Consider the following 22,784-nt stretch of genomic DNA (forward strand, 5'->3'; position numbering starts at 1 on the left):
CAAATTTCTGTGCACTTCCGGGTTTACGACATTTACTTCCACGTTTTATTGACGTCACTTCTGGGTCGGCAGCCATCTTGGATTTTCACGTCCGGGTCGTTGGCCATTTTATGCAGCCCTGCACTATGTAAGCACTCTGCTGAAACATTGTTCCTCAACAGATGGTCTCATCAGTCTGCCTTGCCTCATGTTTCTTCTCTCTTGGTTTGACCCTGCCTATTCCTGGATCCTGATTCTGCCTACTCTGCATCACCCTGTCTCATCACCCTTGGATTACTGCCTGCCCTGCATTACCCCATGTGCTAGTGTATCCGATTTATTGACAGTTTTTGACCCTGCTTTCTGTGCCTGCTCTACATTGCCCCTTTATCCTGTTGCTTGGATTATTGAACTGATATGACCCCGTTTTCTGCCTGCTCCACATTGCTGTGTTTGCCTGTACTTTTGACTACTGTACTGTTCATGTCTTTGTTAGCTGCTTGCTGTGCATTGCCCTGTTCGCCTGGATCTATGATTATTGGACTGTCTGTTTTATTGAACTGTTCCTCCCCTGTTTCGAGCCTGCTTACATTAAAGACTCTTAATTTGAAATCGCCTGCCATCCCTGACAACATGTTAGCCTTCCAGCATAACAATATATAAGTATCCAAAGCACAAATCCAAGTCAATAAGGGAATGGCTTCAGAAGAAAAAGATCAACGTCTTCAAACGGCCCAGTCACAGCCCAGATATAAATCCTATCAAAACTCTGTGATATGACATGCAGAGCAGGGTGCACATGAAGATCCCCTAGCAATTTAATAGATCTGGAGCATTTTTGCAAAGATAAGTGGAATAAAAATGCCAAATCAAGGCGTCTTAGGTTGGTGGACTCAACCAAAAGGACTGTTACATGAAATTAAAATGTATAATTACTGTATTGATGATGTGAATGAACCCATTGGTTGCTTGGAGATCAGGGACAAGAATAGCAGCATTATCAATCATAAGCTCCTGAAGAAGAAAACCACAGTTTCACACATTGCAATGAGAAAAGAAAGTAAATACACAAAAACCTACATATCAGAAAGATGTATCAGTTGTTACCCCATTGTTAATCGTGATCTCCCATTTTGTCTTGGATTTAGTTGGGACTGTTTTATTGACCTGCTTCGTCAAGTCATCATAGGTGTAAATGCCATCCAAGAAGTGAGCTCTGAAAAACACATACACACACACACACACGCACACACACTAAAATAAAAAGACTGTTGGAAAAGTGTACAGTGCTTCAGTGTCTAAAGATTACTGAACACTTTAATAATTAAACTTTAACACCAATTGTTTCAGAGAAAACAAGGAAATTCAAAGATTCAAGCACAAAATATCTTGCACTTAGATCCATTTACATTCATTCATTCTTTTAAGGAATAGGAAATGGATAAAGAATTTTGGGTAATTGATATTTGTTACTGAGTATTATTTCAGATGATTTGTAATTTTCTCAAAAACTAAATACTTAATCAAATACATATATGAGATATGTTTTACTCCCTGCTTTTTCTTTTTGTACTCAAAAATCTCAAACAGCTTGAGTTTTCTTCTCTTTTTTTCTTAGATACCAATTCATGCGTCTTCTTTACCTCCCAAAGCTAGCTATATTAATAAGTTTAAGCTATCTAGCTAGTTATGAATTCATAGCCTCTAATATGCCTTACCATTCATTCCAAAAGAATCATTTAACACAACATTACCAACCCTTAACTAAGCAGCAATAATTCTAACTGTGGGAAATGTGTTTGTAGTTGAATAGGTACAGAAACAATCACTTCAGCATGGACGTATAAGAAAAATCATAGCATACTGCAGGAGGTAAGGAAGACGGTACATATCGGTCCAAAACAGCTCTTCTGCATCAGTCAGATTATTAAATGCATCCCTGGATGGAACTAAAGCAGTCACATTGCTCTCAGCACTGATCACTGGGTGTCTCTAAAGGTTGAAGGACAAAACACACGTTACTTGCTTTGCAAAACAGTAGATATTTTGTAACTGGTTTATATACATAATAAAACTGTACAAACTTGTAAATAGCGGTTGAAAGTGTAGAAATCTGAGTTTCCATCTATTTCCTGGAAAGAGTGGGAAAATAGTATGGTTATGAAATTAACATTAATTAATCAGATGTTTATTAATTAGATAGCATTTAAAAAATATATTTTTTAAAGCACTTACGCCATTTAAATGTAAACTAGTTTCTGATTTTTATTTTATTAGTCAATTATTTACACTAATTATTTCCTTGAGTAAACTAATGATGGATGTGGACTTATTTTTAGTCATGAAAGAAACAAGAATTAGCAATATTATTTAATTACATTTTAACGTATGTTAGAATAGCTTGCCTGGGGTAACTGACAATTTACAGAATTATTTAATAAATTATGTGTATTATTTAATGGGTTAAGGAAGAGCATGAATTGAGTTACATAGGCTTTTAAGTGAATTCATTGTAAACACATATACACAGATAAAATTATATTTATTAGGACATTTTTTATTTAGTACACTTATCAATTTTCTTAGAATTATTGAACAATTATTTAGTTTGTAGAAAAGTTTTTAAAAAATATGATAATAGTTTAAACTGTTAACTGCACATTTATAACTTATAACTTTTTAGATTAAAAGAACCTTCTTAAATCTTATCAGAAGTCTAGCACAAAGTCAGGGATTTAACTTTTATTAAATAATACATTATTCTGAGAAAGTTACTTACCATCAGTATGTTCCCATAGCATGTTAAGCCATCTCCTGCATGATCTTCTGGACAAACACACTCGTGTATGCCGCTGTTATTAAACAAACATTTTGCCTGTGGGTGGAAAAAGGTATTTTTTGTATATAAATGTATTTTATTGAGGATAGTAATGTGAGTCAGATATTCAGATATTGTTAGATAAATTATTTAGTAAAGCTCATTAATCAGCTATATCGGTTCAAAAGAGTACAAAATACCCATGATGCCATGAATACTTAACCAGCAAGCTAGTTACGAATTCTTTTCAGTTACTATTTTGAATTACCATTCATTCCATAAAAGCTATTAACTAAGCATTACGTTTTAGGTTTATCTGTATTAGTTGAATTGTTATGAATGAAACACCTGCCTTGTCTCCCGACCGCCACCAGAGGGAACCTTCACCTGAGTTCTAGCAGCTTCTGCACTACATCTCCCACAAACCCCCGCTCCTGTCATGATTATCACCACCACCTGCTTTCAATCACCTGCTTCCTATAAAGCATGAACTTGAACTCCCTTTCACTGCGAAGTCTCGATTTGCCTCTGCTATCGGTCCGAGCATTTGTCTGTCTGTGTATTCCTGGTTTTTGACTCTGTTTTGATTTTGCTCCATTCTATGATTGTCTGCCGCCTGCCCCGACCTTCTGCCTGTATTACCGTTTCTGATTTTTGCCTCATCTTCGATATTGTGTTTGCTGATCCTGACCTAAGCCTGTTGTACCTCGAGCTTGAATTAAAAAGCGTGCAAATGGATCCTCCGTCTCACGACCTGTCATTACAGAAGACTTTGCCGCCATATGATCCAGCCGCTGCCTCGCAGCTCTTCTCCCAGGTTCAGCCAGTCAGCGACCACTCCCGACAGCTGGCTCATCTCGCATCACTCACGGGTGAACTTGTCACAGCCCTGCAAAGCTTGCAGAGTATCTCCACAGCCTCCAGCATGATCCCCGAGATCGCTAACCCACGGCTTTCCTTCCCGGAGAAATTCGATGGAGACCCGGCAAGATGCAGGGGTTTTCTTATGCAGTGTTCACTGTTTGTGACACAACAACCATCTCTCTATCCCACGGACGCCAGCCGTATAGCACTGGTCTGCACCCTGCTTACCGGAAGGGCTCTAGAGTGGGCCACCGCCGTATGGAGAGAGGACGGATCAGCTTTTCCTTCCTTCAACCACTTCCTCGCCCAGTTCCGCAGCGTATTCGATCATGCCACTGGAGGAGAGAGCGCAGAGGAGCGCCTTCTGAATATTTCCCAGGGGAGCTGCAGCGCAGCGGAATATGCATTAACGTTCCGCACCCTCGCAGCTCAGGCAGGTTGGGAGGAGATACCCCTCAAGCTCCTCTATCGTAAAGGTCGAGAAACCTAGCTGACTTTATGGATCTGTCTATCCGAATCTGATCCGAGCCCGGGGATCACCCACACACTCCCCGTCCTCTGAATATGCTGAGTCCACACACCATGCTTACGCTCATCTCACCCCCGAGGAGAGAACACGTCGCATACATAACCGGCTCTGTTTATACTGCGGTGCGCCTGGGCATCGTCTGTCCTCCGGTCCCATCAGACCACACAACGAGCAGAGTACTTTAGTGAGTGTTGCCAGTTTCGCATCACGAACTCAGACTTGTGCCCGGTTCTGTGCCCGGTTCTGCCCGGTATTGAATTGGAGGCTCTCATTGATTCCGGCGCCGCTGGAAATTTCATAACAGAGTGTGAGGTCCCCGCAGCCATAGAAGCGATAGACGGTCGACCCCTCAGAGAGGGACGGATAAGGGTCGTCACCGAAGAGATCGAGCTACTGGTGGGTCCATATCACAGCGAGACAATCCGGTTCCACATTATTACCTCTCCTCGTCATTCTCTGATCCTGGGGTTACCCTGGCTAAAGCTCCACAACCCGGTCAGTTCCTGGAAAGAGCCACGGATTATAGCCTGGATTGAGACCTGCGCTCCACATAACCAAATCTCCGAGGCTCTACTTCCGCTATACTCCGCGACCACCGCGCCGGCCACTCCTGTCAGCCCCGACCTCCCGGCTGAATATCACGACCTCGTAGAGGCATTTAGCAAGGTCAAAGCCACCAAGCTACTTGCTCACCGTCCCGGTGATTGCAGCATCGAACTTCTACCCAACGCCACGCCCCCAAAAGGCAGAATCTTCCCGCTGTCACAGCCGGAGACCGAAGCCATGAATGCATATATCGAAGCGGAACTAAAAAAGGGGTTTATTCGGCATTCTGTGTCACCAGCATCATCCGGCTTCTTCTTTGTAAAGAGGAAAGACGGGGGGCTATGCTCCTGCATAGACTATCGAGCTCTGACGAGATATTACCGTCAAATTTCACTACCCTCTCCCCCTGGTCCCCTCAGCCCTGGAACAGCTGTGCAAAGCCAGGTTCTTCACCAAATTGGATTTACGCAGTGCTTATAACCTTATCCGCATCAGAGAGGGATGAATGGAAGACCGCCTTCTCCACAAAGTCCGGACATTATGAGTATTTGGTCATGCAGTTCGGCCTAGCTAACATTCCGTCAGTGTTCCAGTCATTTATCAACGACGTGTTCCGAGACATGCTGGATCGATGGGTAATTGTGTACATTGACGACATATTAATATATTCTGAAACCATGGAGGCTCACATCCAGCACGTACGTGCAGTGCTGGAGAGACTGATACAACATCAGCTCTATGCTAAAGCCGAGAAATGTGAATTCCACAGGACCTCTATGTCATTCCTGGGCTATGTCATTTCCGCCGGAGGGGTCGCCATGGACGAGTCCAATGTAGAGGCAGTGTTAAAGTGGCCCCAGCCCCAGACTGTCAAAGAATTACAACGCTTTCTCGGCTTTGCGAATTTCTATCGCCGCTTCATTCGTGGGTTCAGCATGGTCGCTGCGCCACTCACATCACTGATGAAGAAAACATCGCCCCGTCTATCATGGTCACCTGAAGCTATCAGCACTTTTCACCTGCTGAAGGAGTGCTTCACAACAGCTCCCATCCTTCACCACCCTGATCCGGCTCGACCGTTCGTAGTTGAGGTGGACGCCTCCAGTGCAGGCATCGGAGCGATTCTTTCTCAACGACAAGGTCCGGCTAACAAGTTGTTTCCGTGTGCTTACTACTCGAAGAAACTATCTGCCGCTGAACGCAATTACGACGTAGGGGACCGTGAGCTACTGGCCATGAAGGAGGCATTCGAGGAGTGGCGATAATGGCTAGAGGGCGCTCAGCAGCCGTTCACGGTTATCACAGACCATAAAAACCTCGAGTACCTACGCTCGGCCAAGCGGTTGAATCCCCATCAAGCACGATGGGCCATGTTTTTCACACAATTTCACTTCACGGTAACCTACATCAAAGAATATCAAAGCCGACACACTTTCCTGCCTGGGCAATGAACCTGACCAGCCCTCTCAGACAGAGCCCATCATTCCCGAGGCTCAAATTATCGCTCCCATCCAATGGGACATCATTACCCAGATCTCCCAGGCCAATGCGCTTTCTCCACCTCCGAACGACTGCCCCGCTACCAAAACCTACGTGCCCAAGAACTTACGTTCTACCCTGCTACAACTGTTGCACGCTTTACCCAGCTCCGGTCATCCCGGCATCTCGGCCACGATCCGTCTGGCGCAGAACACTTTCTGGTGGCCCTCTCTGTCCCAGGACACCCAAGAGTTCGTAAAAAAGTGTGCCATTTGCAACACGTCCAAATCTTCACATCAGCTCCCAGCAGGCTTGCTACAACCACTACCTATCCCTCAGCACCCCTGGTCCCATATCGCCATCGATTTTATTACCGATCTGCCCAAATCCGATAACTGCACCGTCATTCTCACAGTCGTAGACCGGTTCTCCAAAGCGTGCCGCCTGATAGCTCTACCCAAGCTACCCACGGCATTCGGGACCACAGAAACCTTGTGCAGTTATGTGTTCCGTTTCTATGGCATCCCTGAGGACATCGTCTCAGACAGGGGGCCACAGTTCACCTCCCGAGTGTGGGCAGCCTTCTTCAAAAGACTAACTATCAACATCAGCCTTACCTCGGGATATCACCCACAATCTAACCGAGCGCCTAAACCAAGAACTCACTCGTTTTCTCCATTCCAACTGCCAGGATAACCAGACTGACTGGAGCAAGTATCCAATGTGGGCAGAGTATGCACAGAACTCACTCATCAAACCAGCCACCGGTCTCACGCCCTTTCAATGTGTCCTCGGATACCAGCCACCCCTGTTCCCGTGGTCCGGTGAACCCTCTGATCTGCCTGCGGTGGATGACTGGTTCCATAAGAGCGAGGAGACCGCCAGCTACAGAGAGCCATCCGCCGCCAGAAGCTCCAAGCCGACAGGCGTCATAGACCGCACCCAGAATTTCAACCGGGACAGTGGGTATGGCTCTCCACCCGCGACATGCGACTCCATCTCCCATGCAAGAAACTCAGCCCCAGGTTCGTGGGTCCATTCAAGGTTCTCAGACAAGTTAATCCTGTGTCATACGGCCTGGCGCTTCCACCCCATTACCGCATCTCTCCCACATTCCACGTCTCGCTCCTTAAGCCAGCCAACGGTCCGAGAAGGGAGCAAGAGGCGACTGCCGACCTGCCAGAGCCACCGCCCTTGCTGATCGGGGATGAGGAGGCATACCAGGTTCGCAGCCTTCTAGACTCCAGACACCGTGGCGGCCAACTCGAATACCTGGTCGATTGGGAGGGATACGGCCCAGAGGAACGGTCGTGGGTGAGATCACGAGACATCCTGGACCCCTCACTCACTGCTGAGTTTCACCAAGCTCATCCAGACAAACCGAGCTTGAATTAAAAAGCGTGCAAATGGATCCTCCGTCTCACGACCTATCATTACAAGAATTTTGTCTCTATAACAAATTACACACTAGCCTGCTAACTATTCATGCAGTCTCAGATAAATACAAAATACCCATGATATACCTAGTTTGTAGAGATTAGAGTGGTGTTTCTGACATACACACATCTGGGATCTCAGTGGGGAAATGTGTGTATTACTGAATACAAACCATGGCGTGGCAGCCTCCATTGTCTGTCAGACAGGGATTAACGATCTGACACATGATGCCATTTCCCATGAATCCTTCCTTACAGGCACATTCACTCTGAAGAAATAACAAGCAAACTACGCTAATTAAGTGCATGTACAAATAGTCTAAAAAAAAGATATTTGAAGGATAGACAAGGCCATCAATAAAAGAAAAAAATTACATACAAAGAATAATTTGCATACAAATAATATGAATGATTATTTAAGATTAGACTTTTAATATTACAAAAGTAGGAGCTATTAAATATTCTAACTTAATATGGGGTATTAATATATATTTATAAAGAAATAATGTATTAATAAAGAGATAATAAAAACATTAAATATGAATAACTAGCTTGCTTTCATACAGACTTTTAAAAAAGTTAAGATTATAATGTTAAAAAAAATTATATAATCTTTTAATATAATATAGGAGACAGTAGTAAGAGCAGCTCTGCTGTATTGGTTAGAGACTCTAGCAGTGATGAAAAGACATGAGGTAGAGATGGAGGTAGTAGAGATGAGGATGTTGAGGTTTTCTTTAGGAGTGACGAGGATGGACAGGATTAGGAACGAGCACATCAGAGGGACAGCTCAGGTTGGCTGTTTTGGGGACAAGGTCAGAGAGGCTAGATTGAGATGGTTTGGACATGTACAGAGATGGTTATAATGGTAGAAGGATGTTGGAGATGGAGCTGCCAGGTGAGAGGTCAAGAGGAAGGCCAAAGAGGAGATATATATAGATGTGTAAAAAGGGGACATGAAGGTAATTGGTGGATAGAGTTAGGTGGAAAGATGATTCACTGTGGAGACTCGTAACGGGAAAACCCGAAAGTAGAAGAAGAAGAAAAAAGGATAATACTGGTTAATACATAAGACATTCTGATATGATTTAATACAATGCAAGTTTGTTTATATTTATTCAATTAGTGTAATATATATAGGTTTATATATGTATAAGTTTTATAAGTTACCTGGCCAGGTCCGGTGTGGGTGCATTCAGCCTGTTCATGACACCCTCCACGATTCTCTGTTAAACAGTTGTTGATCTCCACACACACAACACCATCACCCCTCCATCCCTTATTACACACGCATGACACGTTTCCAGGGCCTGCATATACACACTGTGCCTATAAACACATAAAATACATTTCTGCTGAGCTGCCCAGAAATGTCATGTGTTTGTCTTAATGTCTCCAATGGATATCAGTAATCTACAGTGATAATCATGTTTACATTATAAGCCTTCATTTTGGGCTTGTTCACATTTAGATAAAGGACATTTGTAAGCTATTTGTACTAAAAATCTGCATTGGTGTGGATTCATTTTCTATAATGCATATCTCTTACAATAGTTTAAATATGTTATCCTTTCTACCGTAACAACTCATTCACATGGTTATGTACTTCAGACGCTCACATTTCTATTAGAGCTTCAGAAACTCTTCGAAAGAGCAGAAAAATGAAAGATAGTGCTGTGACTTACATTTATGTGGCATCCTCCTCTGTCGGATTTCAGGCACAGGTTGGCTTCAGTGCAGGAGTATCCATCGCCATCATATCCCGGCTTACATACACACCTAGAACAGGGCATCAACTTCTACTGTGTTAATTATCAGAAGTACTCAAAGAAAAGACACAATGATTGCACATTCAGAAACCATTTCATTTGATAGTAACTTCATAGTATGCATAAGCAGTGAATAAGTACTGAATGAACATATGTGTAAAAATGTGTAAATTTAGATATGTGGATATACATATATATTTATATGTGGATATAAAAAGTCTACACACCTACTTTATAAATGTAGATTTTTGTGAGGTAAAAACAAAACCAATGACCAATCATGTCATGGTGATCTATAATGATGCATCTTTTTTTAATAGAAACCTCTAATTTTAACAGAGTGTAAACTTAATGTCCTTTGTATTTCAGTATTTGCAAAATTATGTGAGATGCTTTAAGAAATAAATGCACCATATTACTTCAGAAGTTTAAATAAAAGTAAGAAACAAGTTTATAGTGTAAATACAGCAGTGTAACTGACGTGTTTATGCCATCAACGCGTGTACAGTAAGCATGGATATGGCAGTGTTCAGAGGCACCGTCTGAATCACAGGGCGTGGCTGTAAGATCACAAAGCTCTCCAGTGTATCCAGACTGACAGGAGTTCCTACGACACACACCCTGACTGCCAGGCCTGTTATCACACACGCCATGAACACAACGGCAATCTGTGAAAACAAACAGAGAGAAATGCAGTAAAATCACGTAGACAATCACGTAGTAATACTAATTCTTTATTATTATTGATTTATATAGAATTATCTGTTCAAAAGATTTTAAGCATTTAATTACTGATTATTATTTTAGCCATCGTTGCAGCCCTTATTATACACTATAATAGAGGAACACTATACTAATGGTATGTAGGGTGTCCCTTCTCTCAAAACAGCCTCAATTCTTCATGGCGTGGTTCCAATTACAAGAGGTTGGAAACATTCCTTTGAGATTCTGTTGCATGTTGAGATGAGTGCATTGTTCAGTTCCAGCAGATTTTTAGGTGTACTTTTGTTCTGTTAGCCTTTCTGTTCTACCGCATCTCATAAGTGACTGGGAAGATTACTGAACAACACTGAACTCATTGTTCTGTTCGAGCAACCAATCTGAGGCGACTTTTGCTTTGTGACATGGTGCATTTCTTGTTGAAAGTAGCCAGTAGATGATAAATTGTGTGCATGAAAGCATGTACATGCTCAGCATCAATACTCAAATAGGCTGTGGCATTTATGCTGTGATTGATTGGTATTAACAGCCCAAGGTGTGCCAAGAAAACGTATTCCCCACACTGTTACCACCTCCACCACCCTAGACTGTTAGTGCAAGATAGTTTCAGTCCATGAATTCATGTTGGTGAAAACAAATTCTGACCAATTTCTGTGACTCAAAAGAAATCAAGATTCATCACACAAGACTGTTTTTCTATGATTACATCTTCAACTGCTCAGTTATTGTGAGCGTGTTGCCACTGCAGCCTCAGATTTCTGTTCTTGGCTGACAGAAGTGTAACTCGTGTCAAGATTCGATGTGTTGTACATTCTGAGATACTTTTCTGCTCAGCACAATTACATATTAAAGAATGGGAGTAACGCAATTAGATCCAAAGATATGCAGCTCACTGGATATATATCCTTTTCACCATAGAGACTTTGAAATTTCGAAGATATCTGCAGTTATAGAAATACTCAAACCAGCCCATCTTGCACTAACATTCATGACACAGTCAAACTAATGTTTACATTCTGATGTGAACATGAGCTGAAGCTGCTGCCTGGATCTATATGATCTTACATTTACAGCATTTAACAGACAACCTTATCCAGAGTGACTTACAACTGAGCAACTGAGGGTTAAGGGCCTTGCTCAGGGGCCCAGCAGTGGCAGCTTGGTGGGTCTGGGGTTCAAACCCATGACCTTCCGATCAGTAGCCCAACACCTTAACCACTGAGCTACCACATCTTATGCACTGCACTGCTACTACACTGCATATGAGGCAGATTGAGCAGATGAGGTAATTGCATGAATGAGTAAGCAATTCAAATAAATATTTTAGCCATTATGTTGCAGCCAAAGTTATAAGTACACAGATTAAGAATCAGTTGTTATTACCTTCATCACAGCTTTCTCCATGTTTCTTTGGGTTAGAGCAGATGTGGCACCCAATGCCCATAAAGCCTGGGTTACATTTACATGAGCCATCTCCATAAATGCCATCAGAGCACTGTTAATAATAATAATAATAACAATAATAATAATAATAAAATCAACAATACGACAACAGTTTTGTTTTTGTATGTACCTTTATCCACTGAGTAAGCAAATCATTAATGATTTAAATATTTAACCGAATAAAAAAGTAAAATAAAAATATTCAAGGAGCAAGAAATTTCAAGTGAATGTGAGAATCAAAGGAGTAAGTGGGCTCCAGAATCAGAGATCATCAACAGAGGCACTGGGAGAAATAGCTGCTTTATCAGTGTAAAGGATATGTTTTGTTGAGATTGGTTCTTTGGCTAATTAGATAAGCTTGAGGAAACTGTTTATCATCTCCATCGTAATTTGCAGTTAACTGGCAAGGATGTGGGGGGAGGTTGTGGGTGGAATTTGTGTTACTATAAATCATGTTGGTGTTTGCAGAGCAATGGCAAATGATTGAAACAGTGTAAAGCATGCAAGTATATAAAATAATAAACCAGAAATTCATTTAGAAACCCAATAAATATTCTGGATGTGCAGTCAGAGACAGCAAGTAGAAGTAGAAGAAGAAGAAGAAGAAGAAGAAGAAGAAGAAGAAGAAGAAGAAGAAGAAGAAGTTTATACACCTTGTTGAGTTGAAGCTCAGTGATGAGTTGTGGGACAACAACACATTTTTGTAAAAGAAAAATAGGCATTCTACTTACAGTGCCTTTGTCATAACACGGGTGTTGGAAACCTCCAATACAGGGTTTACAGTCAGGCCCAAAAAAGCCTTTGCAGCATTCAGCCCTCTAAAACACACAATGTTTTTTTGTTGTTGTTGTTTTTTTATATTAGTAAATATTCTTGCTAAATAGCAAGTATTAATTAACATTTCAATTAAAAAATTGGTGAAAGTTCACAACAATAATATATGTGACAACCTGATGCTCATTATTGAACTGATAATTTAATCAGAATTGCTTAAAAATATTTTAGCAGTTGTTTTCTTGATTCATTTTAATTTTAACTATATTTCTCTCTACACCCTAAGAGTGTACAGACTTATGTGACAAGGTTATTGTTATTGTATTCTTGTTTAAAGAAGGGGGGCACGGTGGCTTAGTGGTTAGCACGTTCGCCTCACACCTCCAGGGTTGGGGGTTCGATTCCCACCACTGCCTTGTGTGTGTGGAGTTTGCATGTTCTCCTCATGCCTCAGGGGTTTCCTCCGGTTACTCCGGTTTCCTCCCCCGGTCCAAAGACATGCATGGTAGGTTGATTGGTATCTCTGGTAAATTGTCCGTAGTGCATGAGTGAATGAGTGTGTGTGTGTGTGTGCCCTGCGATGGGTTGGCACTCCGTCCAGGGTGTATCCTGCCTTGATGCCCAATGATGCCTGAGATAGGCACAGGCTCCCTGTGACCCGAGGTAGTTCGGATAAGCGGTAGAAAATGAATGAATGAATGAATGAATGAATGAATGAATGAATGAATGAATGAATGAATGAATGAATTTTTAAAGAAATCATTGTTCTCATGTGTTATTCCCAAATCTTTATTTACTCTAAGCAATTTTACTCTAAGATATCTATCATATCTATGCAACCCTTATTGCTCTCGTACCGTTCGTTTTGCTTTGCAGTATTTCGCACACCCTCGTATGCTGGTAAAATCATTCCATCGTGGATCAGGAAGAGGATCACAATTATGAAAGCGGACAGTCTATTATAACAGAAAAGTGCAAGTCAGCATGTATGGACCATATGCCAGCAGTTTAATTAATCAATAATCAATTCTATTCCTAACCACAATGATACAATTGAATAAGTGGTATAAGACTTTGTGTGAGATATAAAAAAGCTTCTGTTGTACCACTATGTAATACAGTAGATTCATTACAGAGGCACTATATCTCTTCTATAGCATGTTAAATATACCTGTTCTTCACTTCCAGGTGGACAGTGTGACTCAGCAATGAATTTGCACATTACGCATGGACTCTGCAAATAAGGTAAACGGGTTTAAAAGCAACATATGAACATGTGAATTTTTTTTTTAATATCAGCTCTAAAATTAAAAGTGGAACAATACCCATAAAATCCAATGCCATTGATTTTAATACATCACAGTTTTAATACTTCAAGAAAATAATATTAATCATTACGATCCTGAAGAGGTTTATAATTATTGCCTCACAGCCTAACTACAGGAGTTCCTCAGGGCTCAATACCTGGTTCAAAGTATTTCAGCTTATATATTAAATATCTGGGTTCAGTGATTAGTTCATATAGTTTCTCTTACCATTGCTTTACTGATGTTTTTATTAAATACAATCTCAGAAATAAAGTTACCAAATTGTATTTTTCCTTGCAGCTCAGGTAGTACTATTAAAAATAGTCTATTTTGTACCCTTTTTATACATCTTGCTCTTGAAAAATGAATATACACACCTTTAAAAGGGTATTTGCAAAAAGTATATTTTTATTTAGATGAGTATATAATATAGTATATAATATATATTATTATAACAAATGATAACAACTACAACAAGAGAATAAAGGTTTTATCAATGTTATATCACTTTATCCCAAATTCACCTACATACCGTAATGATGGTGGTCTCATTAACATCACACCGATGAGGCATGATCGGAACGATGGACGGCGGCACAAGAAGTCCATCAATCATGTGAATAATTCCGTTGGATGCAACAATATCTTTCACATCAAGGTGAATTCCTTTTTCAGTAAGCAAAACTCTTCCCTGAGGTGAAAAGGAAGACAAAACTTAATGCTGGAATACATCCATTTTCCGTACTGTTACACAGGGAACAATAATCACCCACACACTCAAACACCCATTCACACACTACAGACAATTTAGAGTAGCCGATTTCTATAGCAATGTCTTTGGACTATGGAGGAGGCTGGAGAATCAGGAGGAAAACCCAGAGGCATGTGTAGAACATAAAAACACAGAGCGGAGGTGAGAATTGAACCTCCAACCCTAGAGGTATGAGAATGCCTCACACTTCTTAGGTCCATTACATTCAATAATGCAGCAAGGCATGTTTACATTACATACTGTAAATCATATTAAGTCATGCTGCTATTGGAAGTGAACATATGTTTAAACCCTCTTACTAATCTCTATTTGCGCAATGCCAATATTGTACACCGGTCAGCGCTATATTATATGTATCTGTCCTGTCTGTCTGTCTTGCACTGTTTGCACTAGGTTGCATACTGTACTATGCACTTTACTTTTTAGTCCTTAGCTGTGTTGTGATTTATTTTATGTAGCTCTGTGTTGTCTTATGTAGCCCTCTGTGGTTTTACGTAGCACCATGGTCCTTGAGAATCGTTCTTTCATTTCGCTATGTACTGTGTTAGCTATACATGGTTGAAATAAAAATAAAAGATTCTTAACTTGACTATATTATAGGTATATAAAAAAATGAACTACCCCATTCATAGGACTCATCATTTTATTTTGGGCAGCATTCTTAAGATAATGTCTGTAGTATCTGGAAGGTTTTATTTGCTTTTTAATGTGTTACTGTAGTATTGTTGTGAAGTATTACAGTTTTTTATTTAATTTGACAGTCTAATGAAAATCTTTCCAAATGATTGACTTGACTTGTGGTGTGTGATCAGTTTTTAACATGTAGGGCATGCGCTTTTATTATTTGTTTTTAATGCGATTACAATCACTAGCATTAATTGTAACATATATGTTCTTTGTTTTATATAGTGCTAAGATGTTTAGCAGTTATCATGATTTCATAATGAAACAGCACACGTGTAGTTCAAGAACAACCTTAAACAAATGCAGTGACTTACATCACCAGTGACGTTGATCAGTATGACTTGATTAGCCATGGTTTGGATCTCTGTCATGCTTGCCAACTGGTCCACGGTTACCTACAAAAATGTACATATGCAGCATACATACAGTACATAAGATGCAACATTTAAGATCCAACAAAATTTTTTCATGCAAATAAAAGCAATTTTACACAAATCTTCCTTTACTTTGGTGTCTTACATTTGCTAGTTTTGCATTGTAGATATGAAGCTAAAGTGACTAACAAGTAATAGAGGTCTATTTCAACTTACAGTTGTGTTCAAAATTATTCAACCCCCACTGAAATTGATTGTTTTGGTCGGTTTGACATTGATTATGATCATTCAGTCATCCTGCTTACAATTAAATCAAAGAGGCACATGTAGGTCAGACAAATATAACATAACATTTATAATGAAATAACCACAAATGTCTTTTCTGAGCTCACATCATTATCAGTTTTATTCAACCCCCAAGTGACATTCAATCTTAGTACTTAGTACAACATCCTTTTACAGTTATAACAGCTTTTAAACGTGAAGCATAGCTTGACACAAGTGTCTTGCAGCGATCTACGGGTATTTTCGCCCATTCATCATGGGCAAAAGCCTCCAGTTCAGTCACATTCTTAGGCTTGCGCACTGCAACTGCTTTCTTTAAGTCCCACCAGAGGTTCTCAATCGGATTTAAGTCTGGTGACTGCGATGGCCACTTCAAAATGTTCCAGCCTTTAATCTGCAACCATGCTCTAGTGGACTTGGAGGTATGCTTGGGATCATTGTCCTGTTGAAAGGTCCAACGTCTTCCAAGCCTCAGGTTTGTGACGGACTGCATCACATTGTCATCCAATATCTTCTGGTACTGAAGAGAATTCATGGTACCTTGCACACGCTGAAGCTTCCCAGTACCTGCAGAAGCAAAACAGCCCCAAAGCATGATTGACCCCCCGCCATGCTTCACAGTAGGCAAGGTGTTCTTTTCTTGTTCTTCCTCCTCCAAACATAGCGTTGATCCATGGGCCCAAACAGTTCTAATTTTGTTTCATCAGTCCACAGAACACTATCCCAAAACTTCTGTGGTTTGTCCACATGACTTTTGGCATACTGCAGTCGACTCTTCTTATTCTTTGGGGACAGCAAGGGGGTGCGCCTGGGAGTTCTGGCATGGAGGCCTTCATTACGCAGGGTGCGCCGTATTGTCTGAGCAGAAACTTCAGTACCCACATCTGACAAATCTTTTCTCAGTTCCTCAGCAGTCACACGGGGACTTTTCTCCACTCTACGCTTCAGGTAGCGCACAGCAGTCGAAGTCAGCATCTTCTTTCTGCCACGACCAGGTAGCGTTTCAACAGTGCCCTTTGCCTTGAATTTGCGAATGATGCTTCCTATGGTGTCTCTTGGTATGTTTAACATCTTTGCAATCTTCTTATAGCCATTGCCCTTCCTGTGAAGAGTAATCACCTGTTCTCTTGTCTTCCTGGACCATTCTCTTGACCTCACCATGTTTGTAACCACACCAGTAAATGTCTAGAAGGAGCTGAGTATCACAGTCATTTTAAAGCTGCCTAATTGGTGCTTATTAGGCTTTATTGCTGCTCCCTGATATCCACAGGTGTTTTCAATACCTGATTGAAAACACTTCATTGAACCTCTGTTCTTCAGAGTGGTAGTCTTTAAGGGGTTGAATAATTATGTCAATGAAGAATTCACAAAAGAAACATTTACTACTGTATTACAAAACTAATTGATGTCATTTTAGTTGCATATGGTTCTTTAAGAAGTCCTTGTAGGATTTCATTCTGAATACAATTACAAATGTACACTAAATTCCCTAAAACCATTTACAGCATTGGGGGTTGAATAATTTTGAACACAACTGTAAGTTGCTTACATTAGTATATTTTTAGTATATCTTATCAAGTTCTTCAAAAATGTCACACAACATAAATCAAATTTCACTGTGTAGATGAACACCGTAACTTCATGGACAAGCAGAGGTTACTTCAGTTCATTATTATTCCGCTCACTAGATCTGATAATTAATGGGAGAATTCTGTCAGAAAGCCTGAAGTTATGTTGATTATAATAATTTCTCTTTACAGACTACACACTGGTTATGTGTGGGGTTTTACAAAGGAGTCATTTGAAACATGAATATTAACATTTGGGAATTCAAATCTATTAAGAAATCTGTTAATCTGTCAAAATGGCTTGTTTACTACATTTGATTCAAAGCTTTAGGGTAGAACTAAAGAAGATGAACGTCAGAGATGCATTTCATCTAGAATTCATTTGGGTTCAATTAAAAAAAAATTAACCTACAATATTAATAGCTAAAATGCAAACCGAGCCTTACTGCTGCCTGAGAGAACATATGGTGCCTCAGAAGCTCCTGAAGTTTGTGCTTGGCCTTTGGAAGAAATGCATATATGTTGAGCAATAAAATTATTTGAATACTGACTTGAACTAAAACAAAAATTATTAGATATTCACATCCAACACTTACATCCTTTAGCATGTATATAATACTACCATCCCTAGATCTGTCCACAGCTTTATTGGTTGGGACAAACAGTGTGAGTGGCCCTGGACCTTGGAGTGGCATTGGAGCTCCACAGTTCTATAACACAAACTCAAATCAGGTGGAAGCTTCAAATGACTTACAGTAGGAAAAGCCTGAAGAACACACATCTTATTGTATTTGAAGACGATAAATATCCCGATCATTCAGAAAAAAATGGAAAGAACACTCACATCTATCAGAGATACAAATCTATTGAATCTGGCATCTTCTGCAAGAATGTCGCCGATGGTTTTTGAAGAAAACTGTAGTTGCATAACAATATGAGTTAGAAAACAATATAAGCCACTTAATGATTAATGAAAGGAATGATACAATGCACATTGTAACTCAAATGTAGTTGGTCAGCCAAGATAAAGTAATCATCTTTTATTTTGGGTTAAACTTTCTATTTCAGCCTGACTCAGATTTTTTTCTGTGACTTTTTGTCCATTTATTAGATTCCCTGAAAACAGTTTTTTGCTATAACAGCCTGGCTGACAGTAGTTCCTGTCACAAGGCAAAGCGCAAGATTATATTAATGCGGTTGTTCAAATACGTTATCGTTTTTATAGTAGCACCTTCACAGAAACTTCTATGGTAGGCACTTTAGATAAAACAGATTTTAAAAATACTCCATGGCATCTTTTTATGTGAAAACAGCACTTTTTTCTCCAGTGTCAGCAATAGCAGCACTCAGAGGGACAGCTGTAATTTTTGTAGCTGTCAGTTTTCTGACACGGGAAATTGGGACTTTTTTTGGTAACATGACAAGCTGCAATTTTTGTCTGATTATCTAGAACATTTGATGGCTTCAGCAGGAAGAAATTAGTATTAAATTAGTATTAAATTCATAAAGAACTCAGAAATGACACTGATTTCTATGTTACTCCAAAGATCCAGGTTACACAACTCCACTTGACTAATTTATAATCACACTACCTGGTGTCACCCAGATGATGACAGGTTCCCTTTTGAGTCTGGTTAATCTCAGAATTTTGTCTTCATATCGTCTCATGGAGGATTTTTCTTGCCACAATTGCCTCAAGCTTGTTTATTATGGATAGATATGAATTTAATTTTTAATTTTGTCATTCGAGACAATGTCCTTTGTTAAACGTGCTATACAAATAAAATCAAATTGAATTGAATCCTCAAGATAGATATAATATAGAAGCTGTTGAGAGTACAACTGTTTATAAAACACTTTTTGTACATTATGCATAACTTTAAAAGCATAAAAACATTATGTCGTTCTTTAATAAATAATAATTGTTAACTTTTCAATTCTAGTGGTGTAAGAGACATAAATTTCATGGTGATCATATCACACAGTTGATGACAGTTTTCATTTATCAGTGCACCCTATCATCCTTTATTATTTAGTTTTTCAAGAATCCAGCACAGATTACAGCAAGTGCATGATGGTTTACTTTGCGCAATGCTAACCGCTAAGTCTTATTTGTTAGCCTACTATTTGCAAACTGAAAAAAATGCTAATGTCAGGAACCAAAAATGTCCCGGCTGATCAAATACATTTGGAGTAAGGGGAGTCATGTGTGTTCTTTAAAACATAATATCGCTCATTGTTTTACCTCAACGCTGTCTGAGGTGTCAACAGTTGCAAAAGTAAACACTTTGTCCACTATATGGATAATTCCATTGGATGCAGGTATGTCACTTTTGATTATGGTGAACAGTGTATCAGGATCATTTTTTGAAATAAACTTCTGCAAAGAACAAATAAAAATGCTGTGAATAGACACAGACAATTATATGTAGAAGAAAATAATAATTTTATAATGGTAATTCACCTTGTTTGGTTTAAATCTCATAAGTTCCCCTCCATATGTCCATAAATCTCGACCTTCCAAATCTTTGTAAAGACGTTGGCCGAGAATGAGGTGGTGTTTGCAGATGGCTTCTGCTCTTCTTGGCTGATTAAGTTTGCCAATAGATATCTTTAAACAATCAACACACACACAAACACAATCAATTAAAAAATGGAAAGTAAATAAACAGAAAAGATATCCAATTCAAATCAATTTTGTGTGACCACCCTTAGCTAGCAAAACAATTCAAATCAATTCTTCAGTCCACTTGCACACAGTTTTTAAAGGAACTCGGCAGGTGTTCCAAACATTTGGAGAACTAACCACAGAGCTTCTGTGGATGTAGGCTGTCTATAATCCTTCTGTCATTTCATGTAATCCCAGAAAGACTCGATGATGCTGAAATCAGGACTCTATGGGCCAAACCATCACTTCCAGGACTAAATGTTCTTCTTAACACTGAAGGTAGTTCTTAATGACATTGGGTGTATGTTTAGAGTTGTTGTCCTTCTGCTGAATAATTTTGGTGCCAGTCAGATGTTGCCTGCAGACAATCATCATTGTACCTCAAAAACTGCCTCCTGCTACCGCCTAATATGTCAAATATGTCTTGACTCATCAGACTCATTGAGTCACTTAACCCTGTTTCCATGTCAGAGGTGTGCAAGTGTAAGAACTGATGCTGGTTTGAAGCCATAGTGTGGTCACACCAAATATTGATTTAGATTTTTCTTCTGTTCGCTCATATTTTGCATTTTGTAAATTGTTAAAATAAACAATAAAAATACAGTGATACCTCGAGATACGAGTTTAATTCGTTCCATGACCTTGCTCGTATCTCAAATTGCCCGTATCTCAAAGCAAATTTCCCCGTTTAAATTAATTGAAATCCCATTAATCCGTTCCAGCTCGCAAAATTCCACTCCAGTTGTTTTGTTTGTGTTTTGAATATGAAAAATGTACAGTACCTGTATTTATAAATGACAAATATTGTATAAAAACATACAGTAATAAATGAGAATGTTAAAAAAATAAACTGGTTTTACTTTACGGAAGATGCGCACGGAGGTCGAGGGAGGAGTAAACAGGCGGAGGAGTTAGGAGGAATTACACTTTCACTTTCGTTCTCTTAATGCTACTTTACACTTAAATGGAACTTAACTAAGCTTCATTTAGAGCGGGGAGAGCAGCAACTAGAAAATAGAATAGACCCCCGTATAACAGAACCATTAATCATGCATAGAGTTAAAAATAGGAAAGTAAAATAATAAATGAATAAATAAATAATTAAATAATTAGAGAGAGAGGGGGAGAGAGAGAAAAATATGTGGAGATTTATGACGTAAACTGGTACAACGAACACAGGTTCCGGCATGGTGGAGTCGGGGTTGGAGGAGGGAGTTTAAATCGCAGCAGCAGCGAAGCGACATGGCATGCCAGAACTAATGTGATGAACTTAATTGCTACAATTTCTGTTTTCTTTACATTAATTTACATAAATTCGTATGTCCAAGCACTTGTATCTCGAGGTATCACTGTATATATTTTTCATATTATTTTTTTTTACACTTTTTCGTAAAACCTGCCTTAAAATAAAAACTGTGACCATAAAATTGCACAACTGCCAAAAAATATATATATATGTACAGTATTTATTTTTGCATATTTTTCACACTTTAATGTTTCAGATCATCAAACAAATTTAAATATTAGTCAAATATAACAAAAGTAAACACAACATGCAGATGAAGGTTTTTATTATTTTATTAAAATAATATTATTTATTATATTATTCATTTTTTAAATGAAGGTTTTTATTATTAAGGGAAAATAAAATGGCCTACATGGCCCTTTATATATATATAAATGACTATTAGCCGAATGACTAAATCTAAAAGTACATGTATATATTAGTAATAAACAGCCAAAACCAAACTCAAATTTAAATGAAAATCAACTAAATTTACTACTAATTTTACTCACTTGTGATGTGTCCACTGGGATAAAAGCTGTAAATGGCCCATGTTTGCTCAGAATGAGATTACATCCTCTCTCTATAAAAACAAAACATTTGTGATAATTACATTAGCTATGATTAAAAATATATAAGTTCTATAGAGTGAATATATATAAGTGAATATATAGAAGTGAATAAGTTCTATAGAGAAGAGACAATCTGTGCATAACGTCAGCAGAAATACCGAACAATGCAATGCTTCCGGTGAGGTTTCCTGCCTGGAGGCCTTCCCGATCCAGTTCCAAAACACGCTCCATGATATCTCCATAACAGCGCCACCCATCGCCGATCTGTCCAGGATTGCAAATACATCTAAAAAAACAGCAGTGGTTTAAAATTTTACAAATACATAGGAACATGTCTCATGAATCACTGAGGATTTTGAATGTTAATCCAGTTTCTTCAATGATAAGGACCCAAATAAGTAATAGCACCAGTATATATGTACCATTTCTGACTGCCTATGTGTGTCTCATGCACTTCTACCCTGTCCATCAATGGAGAAATCTAATCTTAACCAAGCATTTTGCAAGACAGGGCATTTTTCAGTATCTGAATATACTATTTGGGTCCAATAGTGCAAATTACAGAATGGTGTCAATGCAAATCAATTTATTTTACACCCACAATTATTTTATTAAGCCTGAAAGTCACTTTAGAATGCAAATTCTCATTCTAAGCAAGCATTTAGAGCCTTCATTCCAGTGCATACATCATAAGTGAGTAAAAGTAGAGGTAACTTAAATCATTTTTTTATTTGAACCTTTTTTCATTTTTTTATGAGTTTTTTTTGGCTGTTAATGTATTAGTTTTTGGGTCATTTTGCATTCCTAAAGCCACAAAATATGGAATGATGTCAAGGCAAATCAATCTTTTTTTTTCCTACAACACAAATTATAACTTGTTATTTGGAATCTTAGTAAATTTGGGCCATAGCT

General features: G+C 39.2%; 1 protein-coding gene across 1 annotated transcript in view; it reads right to left on the reverse strand.

Moving 5' to 3' along the window:
- The window catches only part of stab1 (stabilin 1), a 78,253-nt gene that overhangs the window by 49,773 nt on the left and 5,696 nt on the right, over positions 1-22,784 (reverse strand). The window contains exons 10-31 of the mRNA XM_060857611.1: positions 22,031-22,158; positions 21,813-21,883; positions 19,812-19,958; positions 19,593-19,727; positions 18,192-18,263; positions 17,944-18,057; positions 17,794-17,847; positions 15,435-15,515; positions 14,197-14,355; positions 13,529-13,591; positions 13,215-13,313; positions 12,315-12,401; positions 11,524-11,635; positions 9,902-10,088; positions 9,337-9,430; positions 8,822-8,980; positions 7,825-7,920; positions 2,759-2,854; positions 2,064-2,111; positions 1,844-1,971; positions 1,087-1,195; positions 916-993 (exon numbers count right to left, since the gene is read on the reverse strand). Of these exons, the coding sequence (XP_060713594.1) occupies positions 916-993; positions 1,087-1,195; positions 1,844-1,971; positions 2,064-2,111; positions 2,759-2,854; positions 7,825-7,920; positions 8,822-8,980; positions 9,337-9,430; positions 9,902-10,088; positions 11,524-11,635; positions 12,315-12,401; positions 13,215-13,313; positions 13,529-13,591; positions 14,197-14,355; positions 15,435-15,515; positions 17,794-17,847; positions 17,944-18,057; positions 18,192-18,263; positions 19,593-19,727; positions 19,812-19,958; positions 21,813-21,883; positions 22,031-22,158 (2,317 nt within the window). The remainder of the gene's footprint in view (positions 1-915; positions 994-1,086; positions 1,196-1,843; positions 1,972-2,063; positions 2,112-2,758; positions 2,855-7,824; positions 7,921-8,821; positions 8,981-9,336; positions 9,431-9,901; positions 10,089-11,523; positions 11,636-12,314; positions 12,402-13,214; positions 13,314-13,528; positions 13,592-14,196; positions 14,356-15,434; positions 15,516-17,793; positions 17,848-17,943; positions 18,058-18,191; positions 18,264-19,592; positions 19,728-19,811; positions 19,959-21,812; positions 21,884-22,030; positions 22,159-22,784) is intronic.

The sequence above is a fragment of the Tachysurus vachellii genome, chromosome 22, assembly GCF_030014155.1.
Source record: "Tachysurus vachellii isolate PV-2020 chromosome 22, HZAU_Pvac_v1, whole genome shotgun sequence".
Classification (NCBI taxonomy): Eukaryota; Metazoa; Chordata; class Actinopteri; order Siluriformes; family Bagridae; genus Tachysurus; species Tachysurus vachellii.